This window comes from Ursus maritimus, unplaced genomic scaffold (genome assembly GCF_017311325.1).
Source record: "Ursus maritimus isolate PB19 unplaced genomic scaffold, ASM1731132v1 scaffold_12, whole genome shotgun sequence".
Classification (NCBI taxonomy): domain Eukaryota; kingdom Metazoa; phylum Chordata; class Mammalia; order Carnivora; family Ursidae; genus Ursus; species Ursus maritimus.
Window position 1 is genome coordinate 6,613,498 of NW_024423564.1, and position 20,865 is coordinate 6,634,362.

The 20,865-nt window shown below is 39.9% G+C and overlaps 1 protein-coding gene across 1 annotated transcript in view; it reads left to right on the forward strand.

The window, feature by feature from the left end:
* SPAG17 (sperm associated antigen 17) overlaps window positions 1-20,865 on the forward strand; it is a 214,253-nt gene that overhangs the window by 18,324 nt on the left and 175,064 nt on the right. The window contains exons 2-3 of the mRNA XM_008706365.2: window positions 17,166-17,306; window positions 17,924-18,007. Coding sequence (XP_008704587.2) covers window positions 17,166-17,306; window positions 17,924-18,007 — 225 coding nt within the window. The remainder of the gene's footprint in view (window positions 1-17,165; window positions 17,307-17,923; window positions 18,008-20,865) is intronic.

Below are 20,865 nucleotides of genomic sequence, written 5' to 3' on the forward strand. Positions count from 1 at the left end.
GACATTTGGGTCATCCCTAATTTGAAATAATACAAAAAATGCTGCCATAAACATCTTGTACAAATTTTTCTTTGGACATATGTACTCATTTCTCTTGGGCATATACTTAGGAATGGAAATGCTGGATCATAGGATAGGCATGGATTTAGCTTCAGTAGCTACTACCATAAAGTTTTCCAAAGGGTTTACAGCAATTTAAACCCCCATCAGTAATATATGAGAGTACAAGCCACTTATCAATCTTTTTAATTCCATTATTTTTTTAACTGTGCCTTGCTTCCCCCACCCCCAAATTCATATGTTTAAACCTAATCCCTACTGTGATGGTGTTTGGAGGTAGGGCCTTAGGTGGTGATTAGGTCATGAGAGTGGAGCCCTCATGAATGGGATTAGTGCCCTAATTAAAGAAACCCCAGAGAGATCCCTCACCACTTCTGCTATATGAGGTTTTAGTAAGAAGCATTTATAAACCAGGAAGTGAGTTCTCACCAGACAACGAATCTGCAGGTTCCTTGATCTCAGACTTTCCAGAATCTGGAACGGTAAGAAATAAATATCTGTTATTTATAAGCCATCAAATCTATGGTATTCCATTATAACAGCCTGAAAAGACAAAGACATACTGTGTATTTTCCCCCTCTGTATCCTAAGTGTGTTTTAGTCAGTTGTCCCACTGAAGTCCCTCCTTCTCCATGACTAGTTTATTTGCCATTCTGTGAATTTTTCCAGCTATTCAATCCTTTTTTAGGTTTCATGCCTAAAACACAGCTTTCCAAGAATAAAGACACTGGTTTTGTGCAATGGTAGGGTAATGTTTTCTAATTAATTCCTACCATTTTTCCCAGATATGATGTACAAAGGCCTTTCGATAGATCTGTAACATATTAAGCTGATGGTTATGGGAAAGCATTACATATTGACACATTTCTTATAATTGATCATCAAAACCTCTACACTTGTGACTAATTTATATTTTCCCCAAAGCATTCACTTAGAATTCCTACACTGAATCTCATTGGACATATGTGCTTGCTCAGCTCACAGAGTTTTGTGAAATCTCCCTGCAGTGCTTAATGGTGCCGTGTCACTCTCACAACATCCAACAATGAAGGCAAGTCAGGGTGGCAGAGGAAGGCCCATTGTCTGGAAATCAGAACATGCTTCTTGCTTCTGTGTCACCTTGACCAAAATGTTATAGATTTTCTTTCTATCTGCAAAATAAAGGAATTAGACTAAATGACAATGAAGGAAATCTCCCAGGATTGGACTCTGCAATTTTAGATTTCATTGTAATCTATTTTCATATCTTGAATAAAAGAAGTTAAATAAGACCTATCCAAGAATGATCCCTAGGGCTCCCCACTGTTAATATTGCTTCATCCAGAGAAGTGCCTGCTTAACCTTACCTTTGTGTTCTCTAACCATGACAAAACATTTCCTCTACTTCCATAGTAACCCAATATTTGGAGTATGAAAACTTGTGAAATGCTTTCTAAAATTAAATAAATTCTGTTTCCTGGCCTCCCCTTTTCCTCACCCCTCACAATCATTATTCTTTGTGTTGTTCTTATGGCGTCTTCTGCTAAATATGGTTCTAATGTATGCCCCTGGGTGGCACAGGCAAAAATAAGTTTCTCAGGCAGCATAGATTGAATAGAAACAGAGAAGTAACCCCCAAAATTATATAAACACCAATGAAAAAGCATATGATCTCTAAAAATGTATATGACTCCTTATATGTATATAATCCTTGAGTTTTTGTTAAACTAGCTTAAAATTAGGAATATTCAGTTCAACCACTTCTATCTTCATATCAGATATTTAGAAGGCAGCACAAGGATAAAAATGGTTTCTTTATTTACACTTGTTATTGTAATTACAAAGCAAAGCATTAAAGAATGCCTATTGTTTATCTTGTCTTGCATATCTTGTACATTTAGCACCAACCTAGGAAAATGTTCATGGAAAAAAATGGTTTTTTGTGACCACATTTTCAACTTTTGCTATGGAAATAACTATAGATGTATTACACTATTACTTTCTGTGATGAAGACAACAGTAGGTCAGAAGGGTATACACTTTAAATTATATTTAAAGTAATGATGGCCTGTTTTGCTTCAGAAGGCTTTTGCTTAGTCCCCCTTGAGTTCATTGACGAGCAATCTTGTCTAGAAATCAAAGCTTTTGGTCATGTGAAGCAGAATTTCTGGTCATGTGAAGTCTATATAGGAACTGGCCCTCTGGTTGTAACCTCATTAGCACCATCACCGACACAGCTGAGGAAACCAGCTCATCTTTCATGGCATACACCATAAAGAGTCACTTTACTTATCCAATTGTAGCTTCAGTGAAAGTTTGCTTTCAGCTTCTTTACGATTCCTCCTTTTGCTTTATCTGTTTCTTGGCCTCACCACCATCTCAAATTACTATTATGTTATAGAAGTCAGTGTTCCAGCAAAAACAAGATTGAAAATTTCCTCTCTACTTTGAATTTCAGCTATTGAAAAAGTCTTTAAACTCATCCCACTTAATTTGGTCAATGAAAGTTTTCAGTCAAACAAACATGTAGAAACAGAACAGTTGTGCCTGACATATTGTTTTAAATTAATTCAGCAGAAAAGACCATATACCCTAGTTTAGATTGGAAAAGGTGGGATTAAAACAAAGCCAAGCTAGGCAAGGTGGATGCCTTTCCAGATCTTTCTTATGTCAGTCTTTATAGACCTTGCCCATCAGTCAATTCTAAACATTGAAAATGCCAGCTGTTGAGCAGGAGCCTTTTCACATAATATGCCTTCAGCCCAGAAGTAGCTGAGATGTGAGTAGGTTACAGGGAGAGTAGGCCATTATTAAGTGGCCAGCCATTATCTTCCCCAGATTTGGGGACAGAATTACCCTTTCATTATCTTCTGAAAGTTTTCCCCATTTTCATTTCTTATCCTATTTTGCTATTGACACCTTCCTCTTAATCCTCCTTCCTCCATCCATCATCTGTTTCAGAGAAGGCAGAGAGTGGTCCTTGACACAGAAACATCCCTTCGGATGTTAGTAATTCCCTTAGGGAAATTACTTAGTGCTTTATGAATTTCCAGAATATAAGATAGGCCCATCCCAAAATATAACTTTTGAAATGCATTCCAGAGGAAAATATAATTTTCTTTTTCTTTCTTTCTTTTTCTCTCTTTCTCTCTCTCTCTCTCTCTCTTTTTTAGAGAGAGGAGAGGAAGAGAGAGGGATAGGGCAGAGGGAAAAGGACAGAGAGAGTCTTAAGCAAGCTTCACACTCAGCATGGAGCTTGCTTCAAATTCTCTCTCTCCCTTTCCCTTTGCCCCTCTCCCCCAAAGAAACCAACAAAAATAAATAAATAAATAAATAAAAGAAGCTACAGCAATAGCAGGCAACTTATAGGAAATACAGATTCTCAGGCCCCACCCTAGATTTACTGAATCAGAGATTCAAGGGTAGAACCCTGTAATTTGTGCTTTATCAAGCGTGAGTCTGATGCACACTAATGTTTAAAACATACACTAATAGAGTGATCACAATGTATGTAACTATATTACTAGCATAGTACTAAATAGTATTGACAGTGAGTTTTTATAGGCAGACAGAGGACATAAAGATCACTATTGGGCTGGGACAAATGAAGCATGGGCTGGGACAAATGAAGCATCCCCTGGAAGGAAGGCATTCTGTATAAAAGAACCAGGTGAGCAGAGAACTGGGAAAACAAATGGCATATTTATGATATACAGTTAACCACCAACGAGACTCTGTATTAGGTTCTTTTCACACACCATCATGGCTAACCCTCACAAACACCCTAAAAATATTATTCCTATTTAAATGAGAAAGTTGAAGCTCAAGAATTTGCAGAGAACAATTTGCCTGAACTGTGAGAGTTTAGAAAAGTAATGGTTGATATGGTATTAAATATACATGAGGAAGGAAATGTAAAGAGCTTTGAGTTCCTGTCCTCAGAGTCTGGACTATATCATATCCCATTGGAGTCCAAGAATTAGACAATTAAAATAAATTCTGTGAAGGAAGAGTGAAATGATGAATTTGATGTCTTAGGAAAATTAACAGGTTGGAGATAGAAGAACCTGGAGGCTTGAATAGACCCTGTAGAAGGTGTTTTCAATAGTCCAGATTCAAGGTAGTTATAGATTGAACTGGGGGAATAGCCATGAGAGTAAAAAGGAAGGGGCAGATTCAAGAAACTCTGGGAAGAAAGTAACTGTAGTTGCCTATCCAAGAGGAGAATGGGAAAGGATTTGAAGTTACGATGATTGGGAGAAATGCAAAGTCTCGGAAACAGACAAATTCAGCAGAATGAACTTAGATGATTTTTACTGGTTTTGATAGGGGAGATTTTGTTTGTTTTGTTTGTTTTTAGGATACAAAGAGGCAAAGAGCTCAGTTTTTAGACATGCTGACTTTGAGATGATGGTAGTACATCAAAGTAGAAATGTTCATCAGGAAGTCAAAAATAAGCTCACGGTCCATGGTTGGAAACATAAACTTAGGGGTTGTTGGTAGAGAGAAAGTAGTGGATGCCGTGGGAGCAGCTAAAATATTCAATAGAGAGTATGTGCCAGGAGAAGAACAGGTTAAGAACAGAATTCTGTGGAATATCTAAAAGATCCTCATGTATGAAACAGAAAGAAAAGAAAGAGCCTGATGGTCAGAGTTGGAATGACCAAAGGAGTAAAGACAGAATGAGGACAGGGTGGAATCCTGGAAGTTAGATCAAGGAGAAGGGTAAATTCTCCCACCTATGGAGACATAGGGAGAATAGGGAGAGACAACCATACTTGGTGATGAGGACATCATTAGTGACCTTCAAAGATGAAATTTCAATAGGGTGGGTGGTGGTGGGTAATGGTGGTCAGGAAGGGAGTTGGAAATAAGACTACAGGATTTAAGAACATGGGGCTTATCAGGATATGGGAGCCTTAAGTATAGGTCACATGTTCTGGGGAGTTCAATCATGAAGAAAAGAAGATCGGATGGGAAATTGTTAGTAGGAAGACTGGAATTAGGTAAAGATAGTTATCTAAGTGTGAAATACCATAGAGAGGAAAGGGGAAAAAGGGCTGGAAAACTGGAGAGGGAGAGATGGGAGAATGGAAGGAACAAAGTTATAGACAAGGTCAAAGGAAAGTGGGTCATTGGCTCTAGAACAGCAGAGAAGGGTCAGAATCTTCCTTAGCCTAAGCAAAAGGAGCAAGTTCTTGAGACTCGCGAAGGATGTATTGAGATGAAATATGAACAGGGGAGGAAACCTAAGCAAGAAAGTCTTGCTTCTCTGAGGCAGTGGAAGTGAGGCCACTGTGTAGACAGCAAAGAGACAAGCAGGAGACATAGTCAAAGAATTCCTTCTGCTATTTCTTCAAGTGACATCTTCCCATGAAACTTTTTCTAAGACACGGGGAGAGATGTGGTTTAGTAAAATGCGTATCACCTTACATTGTGACTTTCATACATACATCTGTCTCCCCTACTAGACTGTGGATCTTTTGAAAGCAGACCTCTTTACAGATTTTCTAAAGAGCAGACAAGCTCAAAGGATAATATAATAAGCACATTTGTACCATGGAAAATTGTATCATGAGAAATTGACAACTGTTAGTTTGCTGGCTCTTTTTTTTTTTAAGTAAACACCAAAACAACAACGACAACAACAACAACAAAAACCCTGAAAACTTTGTCCTTACTGTCATCCCCTGTTCCATCCCTTTTTCTCTCTTCCCAGAAACAAACTCTATCAAGAATTTGATGTATATCCTTTCAGCCTACCTATGTACCTGTTTATCTATATCCATGAATAATACATAGTATTGTTTACTGTATGTTACTGTACGATGACTTTTTAGTTCCATTTTCTATTACCAATCCTGCATTTTTTAAAAATTTTTTATTATGTTATGTTATTCACCATACAGTACATCCCTAGTTTTTGATGTAGTGTTCCATGATTCATTGTTTGCATATAACACCCAGTGCTCCATGCAATACGTGCCCTCCTTGATATCCATCACCGGCCTAGCCCAATCCCCCATTCCCCTCCCTTCTGAAACCCTCAGTTTGTTTCCCAGAGTCCATAGTCTCTCATATTTCATCCTGCAATTTTTTTTATTCCACATTGTGTTTTGGAAGTCTTCCATGTTGAAATATACAGATTTAGTTCATTTCTTTTAATTGCTTTTATTTATTTTTGCATCCTCCCTTTCGAGGGCAGCACATACAACATAGGTACCCACATAGTAAATGTTAATTATTAGTGAATAAATTAGGATGAACAATATAATAATTAAAATGAATACACTGCACAGTGCTTTATAGCTAGGAAATACTTCTATAAATAATCTCTTTTCACTTGTGTATCGTCTTTCCCAGGCTGATGTGGTTTAGGGATAGTGATTATGCCCTATGCCTATACATCCTATTCCTAATGCCCATTTCAATGTTTGGCACTTAGTAACTCCTCAGTAAATATTGGTTGAATGAATGACTCTCTGCTATAAACATTGTATTACTACAGTCCAGATTCTGAGTACCTGAATGTTTTTCCAAGCCCATGTGGTTGGAATCAGGACTAATAACCAGGTTTTCTGATACTAAAACCAGTGCTCTTTTTATTACACCATTGAAAGACCTATTGTAGGGACTATATTAGGGAATCAATAGGAGAGGAATAATTATAATGAATTACTGCCCTGATATAACCAATAAATAGACCCCATGTACTTGTGTAATTGGAGAAAATTAATAACCATATCCAGATTGAGGGCTTGAAATTTATCATAATCATTAACTTGGAATATTTAGTCACATGGTCCTTACACGAGTTTCATATGGTAAAGGAGATATGTGAATTATGAGGGCATATAGTGTTGCAGGAATGAAGAAATGAGCAGGAAGCAGTTTCACTCAAATAGAACTGCTCTTGCTAAGGTCACTGGTAACCTTCTAATTGCCTTTGACGATATACACCGCTCCTCCCCTGACTTCAGTGACGCCCTCCCTCCTGACTCTCCTCCACCCCAATTTCTCGTCAGCCTCCCAAGAAACTCTTCCCTAAAGCAGTGGCATTGGTGTGAAGATCTGAAGAAAGTCATGAGCGCTCTAGGAAAAAGATCTCAAGAACTGCCTCAGACAGTCACCCATGCTTTATTCTGCCCTCCCGCCAGGACTGACTGATACTGCTGAATTCTTTTTTTTTTTTTTTTTAATGATTTTTTATTATATTATGTTAGTCACCATACAGTACATCCCCGGTTTCCGATGTAAGGCTCGATGATTCATTAGTTGTGTATAACACCCAGTGCACCATGCAATACGTGCCCTCCTTACTACCCATCACCGGTCTATCCCATTCCCCCACCCCCGGTCTATCCCATTCCCCCACCCACTGCTGAATTCTTTTTACCCTTTGTCAGCCTGGTGGTCTTACCCCAGTTTTCTCACAGAGACACATCTCCACCACCTCTTGCCTTCATTGAGAAACTCCTGATTCCTGGGAGGCTGGGAAAGTCAAGATCGTTGCATGATGCCAGCTCTGGAAAGCTGCAAATTCTAATTGCTTTGATGGGCCCATCAGAGCAACTGGGGCCGTTAAGCAGCCTGAACAAAGGAAAGGTCTCTTAAGAAACTTCTTGTGAAACATAAACACTGTTTGCTTACTTTTCAAACTCCTGTCTTAGTTGGTTTTGTGTAACCACTACAGTTTCTTACAGCAGAGACATTTAATCACACTGATTTAATAAAGGCGTGCTGAGTGGAACTGCTGCTCATTTCTTATTGAATTAAGGCAGAGCACAGATTCCCGAGCACGCTTTTGCTCAAGGTGCACCCTCATATCTTTTCTGAGAGAACCTCTGGGAGTTTTCAGATTGACCCATCATTCCCTATGAGCATGATCGACCTTGGGTATCTAGAAGATCTGGCATTGCCCCAGGACCATCTTTGGATGCCCCTTCTTCCCCGCATCATAATTTGGTGGCTGAAATTTTGGCATTTCTTGGGTATTTCATTGAATTGGCGGGAGAATAAGGTAGAGTGTTTATAATCAAGACAGTCTTATATCCTTGTAGTAGTCAGAAGTGTCCTTGGAGCTTCTGTACTCACTCTAGATGGATGTAGAAATTAAACTCCAACAGTGGCTAAAAAAAAAAAACCAAACAAACAACAAAAAAACCAAACCAAAACAAAACAAACAAAACAAAACAAACAAAAAACTCCATCAGTGGCTGTGTGGTAAACAAATGGTAAATGAGGACACTTGAATTAAGTGCAAGGAAATGAGTTGTCCATGACACATAACTAACCAAAAAGCAGCTATGGGGCATAAATGATTCATTAGAAAGAGTACTGGCTGGTTATTTGTTTCCTCTGAGCAGTCCCAGTGCCAAGGTTATACAAATTTATGGAACATACCACAATATTCAGTGGATATATGACATTTAAAAATAGAGAAATGAAGGTGGGGGGAAAAATAAAAACCAAAGAAAAGGGCTACAATAGGGTAATAATGAGCTAATATTGAGTCTTGAAAATACGTCTTAATTTTTAATGTGGGAGATAGTAACTCAACACTGAAGAGACTTGAGGGAGGGACAAGAGGGTCTCATGTCTGAGGATGGAGTTGATGAAAGGTTGTAGCCTTTAATATCTGATGATGAAAAGAGACCTCCTTTCTTTGGGTGAGTCCCTGATTCCAATTTTACATTTGTGGAGCAATTAGCAGGACTCCTCTTAGCTTTGCTTGGCCTCCTCCGTTAGAAGAATGCCTCTGATATGTAATATTTGTTTGAAAACCCAAAGAAGCTTGTTTCCTTTTGAGGTTTGCCTTACTTTTTATGTTCTGAAGTTCATTTTGGACCTCAGATTTTGCTCCAAGCAATAAAACTGGTTGGATTGTACGAACATAATGGAGCCGTAATTTTAGCCAACTGTTGGGGGTGGGGAGATAGTTAAGGTGTGTAGTGGTTTCTGTGGTTTCTCTGTGGAGTAGAATTCCCTACAAAGCTTTTCCATGTGGTGTTTTAATAGCTGTCTTAAAACTCTCTGATGTATGGAGCAAAACCAAATTAGGCTCATGTGCTAGATTGGTGGGATGGGCCGAGGACTCTGAAAAACGGAAGAAAAACAATCAAACAGCCAAGCTCAGAGGCTAAACCATCCAAAGAAGATCTGCAGGACATATCCATATTCAAAATTGAAGAAGTGATCACCTCTTTTAACCCATCTTTGCAGAACTTTCTAAGGGAAATACTATTTCCCTTACACACATTAATATTTTACCTTTGCACAGTACTTTACAATGTGCAAAATGATCCTAGGTGTATTTGTTTACTAGAGACCAGCAAAAACTTTTGGAAGGTTATATTATTAGATCCATTTTTACAAGTGAGGAACTGAGTCACAAAGGTAGGCCCAAGGTCATTTGTCTAAGAAACCGCAGAGGGAGAATTTGACAGTACTTCAAAGCTCTGTGTCTTTTGCACCAGAACTTCAATTATTTTAATCAGTGATCATATTTAATATTTGTGAAGACAAGGAAAACCAGCCAGATAGCATGTGCATGCACAGTGAAGATATTTCTGGACTGCTGTGTTCTCATCAGTGAACAGAAGACATTACGGTGTTGTCTCTCTATCAAAGGAATATGCTCTTTGTTTAATTCAAACATTCAGTGATTCAGAGGCATAGTTCCTTCCAAAGTGCTGAGCGTACCTGATAAAATGCCACATACTTAGTTGTCATTCCCATACTAAACGTGTGTAAAAATTCTCTTTAGTGTGTGGTTTTGGCTGCTAAGTTCAAGAGACATTTATTGAATGCTACTATATGCCAGGCCCATGGGCAAAGTAGGAGGTTGTTGAGGTGATATGACTCTAGGGGAGCCTTTTCCACTGGCCCAGACCACTGCTAACATACCCCCATTAGCAGGGCATCCCTTTGAGTTAGTCCAGGAGTTGCTCGGATTCTTTTCTGAAAATGCAGATAGCACGGAGAGAAAAAATATTTTAAGACAGCTCCAGTCACTAATGCTGAGGGGTCTGTTTATTTATCTAGTTAACAAATCAAGAATTAAGTCCCTGAGCTGAATAGGAGGTGATGCGGATAGATTGTATTCAATGCAGGGGAAGGGGATGCTGAATTCTAGCCCTGTAAGGGGCCCAGGGGAGCCAGAATATAGCAACAGGCCAGGGAGCCTGTCTTATCTGGAGAAAGAGGTGCCCAAACACTCTCTACCAAAAATAAACTTTACTCACTTTGCTTTTGTTTTTAAGAACTAGCCCTGCCTGGTATCTGTGTTTTAAGTCTGCATCCACAAAATTAATCAGATTAATATTTGCAAGTCAAATACCAAGCGTGTGATCCGTGTTCTTATTTTTTTAAGCCAGTGAGCTGGTCTCTGTCTCTAGTAAGAATTAGTGCAGTGCAGCTGTCGTCCCCCAGACCTCTGTGTGGCCACCTTGGAGCTCACCGTCTCCTTAGTCAGCTCCACACTTTTCCCCTGACTCAAACCCTTGTCTCTTTCACCATTGGATGTGGGTCGGTGTCTCAACCTGGCCTCTACCGAGCACAAAATCACTTAGAGCTCCCTTCTGCCACACACTCACATTTTTCCCCATAGCTCTAACAATTATATACCTTTAGAATTTTAAACATAGTATGTTCATGACTTTTGCTCTCTCTTCCAAGCACCTAAATATTTTAGAAATATAGCAGGTAATAAGTTTATCACTGTCAAAGACCAAGTTACTCTACAAATTGACTGTCATTCAAATGAAGAGTTTCTTTTTCATGATACAACTGTTGATACTCTGTTTGGTTTTTTTTCTTGATTCACTCATAAGTTCTCCACACTTGGAACAGTGTGTATGGAATAACCATCTTTGTTTTAACAACTACCAAGAGCAGAAGCCCCCCACCAACGATAATATTCATAATGGCTATGATCATTCCTAGGTGCTGTGCTCTGAAGGGCTTTCTATAGGTTTTCTCATTCTATCTTCACAACAATCCCATGAGGCAGGTACTGTCGTTATCCTCATGTATACATGGGGCACAGAGAAGTTAAGTAATTTGCCCAAGGACACGCAGATGGTACATTGAAATTTGAATTCAGGAAGTCTGCCTCCTGAGCCCAGGCTCTTAATCACTATGTCAAAATGACCTTTTCCAGCAGGTCATGGAAGTGTGAGGAATTTTACCATCTGTGGGTGAGGGGTACTTGGGGACCCTCCCCCAGGAGGCAGTGGTCCCAGTGACTCAGATGCCTGAGTGGGAAAGTAGCCCCGAGATGGTCAGGAGAAAAGGAGAGCCTTGGAGTAGGCTGCCCCTTCTCCTCCCATAGTAGCCTCTCTGTCCTTACCTTGTCACCTGCTTTTCATAGAGCCCATTTTGAAAGATAGTGTTTAAGGCTGAGTCCCACCCAAAGCAGCATCCATCAGCAGACAGTATCACTTCCCCCACCATGCGCTGCTGAACAGGTATGGGAGTGGGGAATGTGACAGGTGGATAGAATCTGCTTTGCCGTCAATATTTTCCCTGAGACAGTCTTCACTGTTTCATTCAGTCATTCCTAAGTCAGTCTTAGACACACGGGCCTTCCTGGGAAGGGAGCTGTGACTTGCTGCTAAACGTTTTAACAACCTGTTCTCCAAGGCAAAGCTCTAATTTGTGGCACTTGGCATTGCTGTAGCTTCAACACTTCCGCCATGGTGGATTTCACGGTATCAACGCAACCTCACCGGCCAGAGCCCGGAAGTGCGGGGGCAGTCAGATCCAGCACACTCCTGATGGAGGGGAAGATTAGGATGGAGGGGGTAGTGACGTTGCTGCAGGAGGCAAGTGTCAGGCTCTTATTTGGCACATCTGGCAGATTCTGGATCTAGACCCCTGATACCGTGTGCAGCTTCTGTCTCTCCTCTCTCCCCACCCCACCCCTTTATGCTCTCGCCATGAGAATTTCGGAGGCACCTTGAAGGAGAAAGGAATCACAGAACTTGCAGCCTGGAGGCAGTTAGGTGAAGGGGAAGAAGGAGCGGGCCATTGAGTTCCCTCTCGTTGGGTGACAGGAGACAGTAGGAAGGAACGAAAAGGAGGAATGGTTTTATAGCCAATGCACGTTTGTATGTGAGCCTTGGCTTTCCCCTCTTCAATGGAAGAGCTGCTTCCTTTCCTTACCATCTGGTTGCTTGTCTGAGCTACGCCCAGGAAACCTTTCTTGGCAGAGGAATGGCTGCAGGTCCTAACTCCTCACACCCTTGTCACTGATGCCTGGCAGAAATCATGTTGGATCAGAGACAGCCCGTTTTCCTCCCAAAAAGAGCTGTGGGCTCTATATGTGCTGCCCAGTTTCCTGATACGCTACGTTCTAGAGCTTTATGATTTTCGGGGTCAAAATCCTCAGTGTCCAAGCACATTCTCTGTTGCTTTAAAATACTGATCAACAGTTGTTTATAGGGAGAGCCTTGCTTTATTTCCTATTTCTCTGCTGGGCACCATGAGGTACAAAAGCGATCAAACAGAATTTCTGACTTAAAGAGCTTATAATCTAGTTGAGAAAATGTGACAGCCACATGAACTAATTCCTAAATAAGGAGCCGTTCTAATAGTATGATGACAATGCGTCAAGCTATAGTATTTATAATAAATTGTGAGGAATCGATCATTAAAGAAGAATCTATAATAAGAAATTGTTTAGTAAAGGCAGTCAAAGCAGTTAGATGACCGCACATCCTGGGCGGTTGTATTGTTCCTGTTTATTAGATAACAATGCGCACCCATTTTTAATCTCTATTCCCAACTCATTTTATAGTTATAACCCCTTTTTAACAAATACGATTATAGCAGCCAGTTCTATGTAATAAAAATATTTCTTCTGCTGGCTAACAGCCCACACTAACACTCTTCGGCTGATGGAGATCCAAGACCCCTTTGAAGAGAAAACCTGGTATGAGACAGACAGTCACAAATCCCTCTCTGTTTGGCAGTGAATCTACTTGACAAGAAGGTCATCCTTGCAGCAGAGTATCCACAGAAAGTATAGGTTCACGTATCGGGACAGTTGTTAAAGAACTGCACAGAATTTGACTTTTTTAATGTTGAGCTGATTTGACTTGGGGCTTGTATACATCTTCTCCAAAGAAAAGTTGCGACTACTGTTGGTTCTTCGAGCTCCTCAGGGTGGGCTCAGCTCCGGGGAGCTGGCTGTGGGAATCTCATTTCAGGTCTTTGAGGGCAGCAGGCCCCGTGCCACACGCCAGCAAAGGCAGCAGAAGACAGCATGTGTGTCCTTGCCATTCCCCTCCCAGCTGATTCCTTGTGGTAATAGAAGGAAGCAGTCACCTTCCCCTCGTCCAAAAGCTACTTCTCACTTGTCTTAAAGGGTTGTTGTAATTATCTTAGAATATAGAAGTGCCTAAGTAAAATTTGGAGAGTTTGCAATGTATGAAAGAAAGGAGTCATAAATCTACCCTGTGTCTCTGGGACAGTAGGCGTGTGTGAGACAGCTGGGGTCTGAATACTTTCTTGCTTTGGAAAAGTAGTATGTCTGTGTTTGGGTTAAGACGCCCTCCTGCCAAGCTTCAATTAGGTGAGGCTGGTAAAGTAAATAAAGGGTAATGGATTGTGTCCATACATGACATCATTCCATCCTTTGAATGACTTTATCAATAATGGCTAGAAAGCAAGACTCAGCAATAACTGTGTCCGGTATATGCCTCCAGCCAGCGGAGAGCCGACTTCATTTCCTAAGGCTTTTGAGGTATGCCCAGACTGAAATCCTGTATCCTCCACCATCGGATACATCCAGTGTAGTTTTCCTAAAATTATTAATGTTTTCTTTGTCTAGGTTTATGCTAAGAGTTAACACAAACCTCTTGAGCTTTGCGAAACTCACCCACAGGTAGCCAGCACCTCAGGGCTCCCAAGTGTGATGACACAAATGTACACATCGTAGCTTCGTTTCTCACCCATCGTCCACATTTGTTTTCTCTATACTCACTTTGTCCTGCTGCCCTGCAAACCCAAATTTAAGGACTGTGTTTAACTGCATGTCGGGGTGGGATACATGATGGAGGGGTATTCTTAATAGCTTTTTTACCAAATCTGATTTGTGTCCCCGTTTTTCCAAAACAATTTCCTATTTCTAAAACTGCTGCCAGTTAGTGGAAATTTTGGAATCCGTAGTTATCCTGAAGTAGTAAGAGAAAGATTGATAAATTACATTTGCTGAGCATTGTTCATTTAACGGTTCTTCCTAATTAGACCCCAGAGCAATGACTTACTCTTCATTACTTGAATATTATGCATTTCCTGACATCTCGCTGCCCCCTAGTGCAGCATGCTAGTGAGTGCATCCTTCTCTGCAGACATTCTAGATTTGCATTACTGTCTGATCAGTCCATTTCATGCTTACCTGGCTTCTCTGGCAATGTGATTTGACATTAATCCATGACTCAGACAAAGTCCTTCATGGGTCCCGTTTTGCCAAGGAGATCTTATTCCAGGAGCAGGAGTTTGGGGGACTAACGAGTACAGAATGGAAACGGAGTCTCAGCTGGACTCGCCAGACCCCTTCCAGTGGAGAAACCGGGCCCAGAATTTTCAGTATAGTACCGTGAACAGGAGGAACAGATCTTGTGTTAAAGTGCATGCAGACCAAAGTAACAAGAACACTCGACTTGGAAAGAGACAAGCTCAGGAAATTTCCTTAACATCTTTGAGCCTTTGTAAAACTATCATTGATTTAAAAAAAAGAAAAAAAGAAAGAAACCTTAAGATGTCTTAAGGATTTACTCCATAATCTATTTTTGAAGGTTTTATACATTTAACATGTGATACAGATCTTCATCTATTATGTTTACTATGAATGAGGTAGCCATTAGCTGCAATTTAAGGATTATGGAAAGGCGTTCTGACCCCAAAGACTTGCTCTCAAAACTGTTCTAAAACGTTCACAAAATTGTAAGCCACGTATGTGGTCTCTATGAGGTTCTGCCATGATGACCTTGAACAAGTTGTTTGACTTCGTTGGGCCTCTGTTTTTCCATCTATAAAGTATTAGTGCACCTATTTAAAGGGATTACTCAGGGATTCAGTGAGATAACATATGCCTGGCACATGGCGGATTTCAATAATTGTTAGTTCCTTCCTCCTCCTCCCTTATTTTTTTCTGGTCTGAAATAGTCAACACCTGCCTTTGACACCAGATACTAATGGATAGGTGGTGGACTACAATACCCTTTTTCTGATTTGCCCCCCAAACAGTGGAGAGGCAACCCCTCCTTGTCACCATTAGCTTTCAAATCCTGGCAAAGACATTTGCAGCAGGGAGGGGGTAAGGTAGAGGAGGTCGTTAAAATCTTCAGTGTGGGAAAATGTAACTGATGGGAAGTTTGGGGTATTGCCTGTTTAGGAACCATGTGTACTTTATTGTGAGAATATAAGAGATTGTCCTCTTTCAATGATTATAGTTGCAGTTTTGACTGTGGGAGCAGACGAAAAAAAAGAAGGGCATCCAATATGGGAAAGGTCGTTTCGTGATAGCAGAATTTTTTCCCAAAAGAATACATTATAAATGTCATACTTACTTTTCAGAGTCAGAATATTTTAGAAAAACAGATGCTCAGTCTTCCTATGGTGATTTAGCAAACAAACAGAAAAGTTCTTAAACTCAGTGTAACAGATGGAAACGCATCGAGCCACATTGACATGTGCACACACACACACACACACACACACACTTTGTAGGTAAAATACACATTTTTATGCTTTCATTTGTGGTTTTTGTTTTGAACTGAAAATTGGGGGGGGGTTGTTAGGTAGTTAGCAAGTTTTCATGGAGAGAAGTAAGAGACATTTAAGGATACTGATTATTTGATGGTGAGGAGGAATTTGCACTAAGGTCTTTTCTCCCACCTATACCCTAGTTCTGTCATCACCCTGACCATGGCTGGACAGAAACCAGAGAGAACCACAGAAAATTATGCATTTCATTACATTTGTGTAAAATCTCTTCACATCATCTTAGACATTGTTTTGGAATCCACCAACAGGGAGTTTTACCCTATTTGAGTCAGATCTCTAGAGGGACGTTAAATTTTGCCCTGCCCAATCCCTTCATGCTATAAATGGGGAAAGTAAGGCCCAGCCAGGTCCCATGGCTAGGCTGCCCTCCCTTATTATTGATTTCTCTTTCCAAATGCCTTTATTGTGTTCATTTGTTCCATTTCCCCATACAACTGTTAGCGTGCAAAAGCCATAGGCCTGGTATTCGTGACTCTGACTCTCAGCACCACACAGCCAGCCCGTAATTCAATAAATTCCCTTCTTAATCTCCAGGGAACTGCTTCTTCCCAAGAGAAATTATCATTATAATAGACAAAAAAGGGGGATTATTGAAAGAGAATATTGTCTTTAATAACATTTCTTTAAATTATTTGACGCAACATTTCGTGTCCAAGTGTAATTTTTTAGCCTACATCCTGGGAAGGGAAAGGACTCATTTGTGAATTAGCAATGAGATTCTTGTGTTACACGAGGAGGAAAAGATGTGTTCTAGTTCTGTGCTTTACAAAAACTCTGGGGATTACATTTTTACCCCATATAAAGGCCCATTTGGCAACTCATTCAATTACCCGACGTTCAACAAGTACTGATAAGCTCCTCCCGTGCCTCTGGCACTATTTAGAGTCTTAGCATGTATCAGGGAACAAAAACAAAGATTTCTGCTTTCAAGATTATATCTTAGTATATATTTGTAACATATGAATGAACTATTTCTTCCCAGGACCAACTTATTCTTGGACAGCATTCTACTGAAAGCATGTCATTTTTTAAACGCTGTCTTCCTTAACATGAAAGGTCTAGTTTCTCAAGAAAATGTTTTTTTTTTTTTTGTCAAGTTGCATGAAATTTGGCACAACACTGCCGCCTTGCGGCTACTTGAGTCAGGAATTTACATACACTATGTGGTCAGCTCTTATCTTTTAAGGTAAAGTTTAAAGGGAAAATTATCTTGTTTTAGTGGAAACCTTTGACACAAAATTACCTACCCAGGAGTATCTAGAATTTAATTCCTTCTATTGTCTTGTTTTGTTTTGTTTTGTTTTGTTTTGTTTTGTTTTGTTTTGTTTTAACAGAATGATTGGAAGGGCTCCATCGCTTTTGTAGTTGGAAACCGAATTGAGGATGATGTTCTCATCCGAGCCCTCACCCTTGCTGTCCAGGTCCCTCAGCGGAAATCCTTCAGTATCGTGTCCTGGCAAGACATTCTCCAGCAGGTACCTGTCCCTTCCCACTCTAGGCCCCGTGAAGACTTTTGTGCTTAAAATGATAGAATAAAATAACAAAATAAATGCAACTATCATATCCTTGGGCTGTTTGGTAAATTGGGGTGGATTATTTTAAACAAAACTTAGCTAGAATAAATTTGTGTTGTTTAACCCAGAAGAGTTATTTTGGCCCATTATTTAGGCCCATTTTAGGCCCTTTCAGCACTCATTCATTTAACAAAATTCCTGTGGCCATACCAGGCTCCATGCTAGGCTCTCTGAGGAATGATTTATTCAATAAAATATTTAATAATAGTAAAAGACTAAACTATTTGCTGTTTCAGGGTAGTCCATAGCAAGAAAAATTAAGTCTACAGAGAAACCTAGCTGTCAGAGGACAGCGAGGAATGACCACATAGAAAAGTCCTGTCAGCTGACCTATACTCAGACGATTACTAACAGCTTACCAAAGTGACTATAAATATTTTGCCTAGTTAGTGAATATCTCTTCCTTGCTAGGTTTCTCAACCCTTCAAGCCACCTAGGTATTTGAAAGTTACTTATATCTAAGTATTCTTTAAGTATGCCTTTCTTTTTCATTATAGATGAATTTAATTTTCTTACAGATCGATGAATCAAATGCATTTCTCGGAACTCCATCTAAAAAGGCAAAGAAACCTCTAGGCAGTAGCGTTCCCTTGTATTATGAGGTAGGTGAACATCTTCATTGAAGAGATTTTTGTAACTTTTAGAAAATGAGAATTGAAGTAATAATCTTATAGTCACTTCAAAAAGAAATTTTTAAATTCATTCTTTGAAAGCAAATTCTTGCTCCTCATTGGAGCTGCCTGATGGTAGGCACTTAAAAAATCTGCCTTGCTTCTAACAAAATCCCTTTCTAGGAATAAAATTGTCCTAGATTGTCTACACCATCGCTGTATCCAATTAAAGACTATAAATCAGAAATTTTTATATACAAAAGAATTGGGTCATAATTTTTCATGGTAATTCTTGAGTGTGTGATGGTATTAAAGGGAGTTGTATGACTAGTGTATTACAAAGTGTTAGTTTCACCAAAGGAACAATGTAAAAATGCCCCCAGAAAGTGTTCCCTGAACGAGACAGAGACACAGCTGTTATAATTTTCCATCAGTCTATGAGATTTGGGCATATTTTCCATCTTACTTTAACCAACATGAAAATAATGACAATTTTTAGGTCGGTAGTCCTTTCTGTTTCTAGCAGATGCTTAACACAAAAGTCTGGCCTGGCTGACCATTGGGTTTATGCAAAGACTTAGAACTCATGCTCAGTACAAGGGGATTGCCTCTCATGCTGCCTTGTTAATATCTAATTTACAGCTCGCAAGAAGCTATAAAAATTCAGTGATTAATTAGAATATCATTTAAAATTTGTCAGGCACTGTTTTATGGCTCTTCAGACTGAAAGCATAAAGATTTTTGGATCTTTCTAAGACAAACTTGTTTGCACTTTATTTCAGTGATCTAATAAAGTTTTTATGTGTCTCAGGTCTTGGATGATTTCCTAATGGGCTCTTTAGTATTGCCTGAGTACTATCTGAACAAGTTTCATTGGGTTTATTTATGCTTGACAATAGTGTGGATTTTACAGCATTAACTCTTATTCCACCGCTCTCACTATTACGAAAAAGTGATTCTGTGCTTTTGGAGTCAAATAACATACCTTCTACCTTTTGTTATGGTGTTCTAAATGTGTCTGCTCCAGTTGAAACTCTATGTGATACCTGGATTTAAAATATTGGAAGTTTTCTTCTGAAGTAGCCATAGAAATCCCTGTCCAATTCTCGGGCCTGGGACCAATTAGCCCCCCAAAGGACTCTTTCTTCTTCAAAGATGCTCAGTAAAAATCAGAGATGATAACAGGCCAGTTTTGATGTCTAATCTGGACAGACATTTTGACTTGGATGTGGGATAGCACAATGTTACAATTGCAGAGTTCAGTAAGAAAGCCATTCCTCTCCAATATGTGCTGTGACTCTGGGTCGTGATTCCTTCACTCAGGGGAGGTCCATTTCACATCTGGCTCTACCACATTCTTCCGGTGGAGCATTTGGGCAATAAGCCTCCCACACCCACTCACATACCCTTTCCTGAATGGTTCCAGAAGAAAAGGGAAGGCAGGATGAGCACCACGGAGATTGGACCTTGGGTATACCAGACATACATCAACATCAATTTGCTTCAGTAAAAACAGATATAGAACACAAAACAAAGTCAGGCTCCTGATCAGCGTCAGCCAAGGACAGAATGCACATCTGGAGAAGAGGGTGCATTTCCAATCTCAGTTCCTTCACCCTTAGGACCTGTTCAGGAACTCAGTTACTTGGTACCTCATCCCAAGTGAGTTGAAAAGCTGCAGTAGGCAGTGCCTACTGAGAACCCCAAGGCGGTTGTGATTGTGAGTGGTGACCATGAAAGAGGCCCAGACCCAAACACTTTTGGGACTCGCAAACTTTTAAGGCTCATGAGTCTGTTTCTGCTTGAAGTCTTGCACAGGCTATAGCAACTAGGACACTTGCCGCAGTTAAACTCCTCAGAAGCCTCTTTGGGAAGTCTTTTATTTTCTTTCTCAAAGGAAACTCTGCACTGGGGAAGAAAAGGTAATCTAAGAAAGTTGTTTATGTTGCATGCGAAATTCGTAGAGTTCTGTATCCTCCATTTTGGAGGGAGAATTCAAGGTAGATGCTGTGAAGGCCATACCCTTAACATTTACTTCTGTTTGTAGGCTACTCTCATTGGCCTTAAATCAGAGCCTAGTCGTTCTCACTTTAAACATAGTTCTAACCAGTTTGGCTTTCTGGTTTCCTTGCCTGCAGTCAATTAGGAACAGCAAATTAAAGTGAAATGTCACCATAGTGCAGTTCATCCATGAGTAGTAAAACAGCGTCAGAACCACATTACATATTTGCAATAACGACTTGAAATGTCTGGGCTAGCAAAGACCGCATTCCTAAGTGGTTTGCTCAGGCTTTCACTTGGATGGCTTGGTGTTGTGTACACATAGCCTCGTTTTGAAATTGTGTAATTTCCCCTGAAACTGTAGAGTTCATCTAGCCATAGGATTGTATATATGAGAGAGAGTCTTTATTTATAAACCACAGTTCTTTGAAAATATGCTCAGATTTGTGTTAATGTAATTCCACAGAGGCACGGCTACAGCCCATTTGTTCATTCACCTTCTCTTTTTGGAAACCATGTTCTGCTCTAGCAGGAACTACTCTAAGGACTCATATGGCAATGGGAGGAAAATATTCTCCTTTATGCATGAGGGATGTTAGCTATTACTTTATTATGTTATTAGTAGTAGTTGTAGTATTTAATAACGAGGATGAAAATGATGATGATCCCATGCACTGGCCTTACACATGAACATAATTTCCAGTTTGTAATCCTAGTTGAGGATGTGTACTTATATGAAAATGGATATACAGATATTGTCTGCATTATATATTGTCACCAGTTTTTACCAAATACCAAGCAATTAACAAGTACATTCTTGTTCAACACTAGGGGGTTAAACACTATAC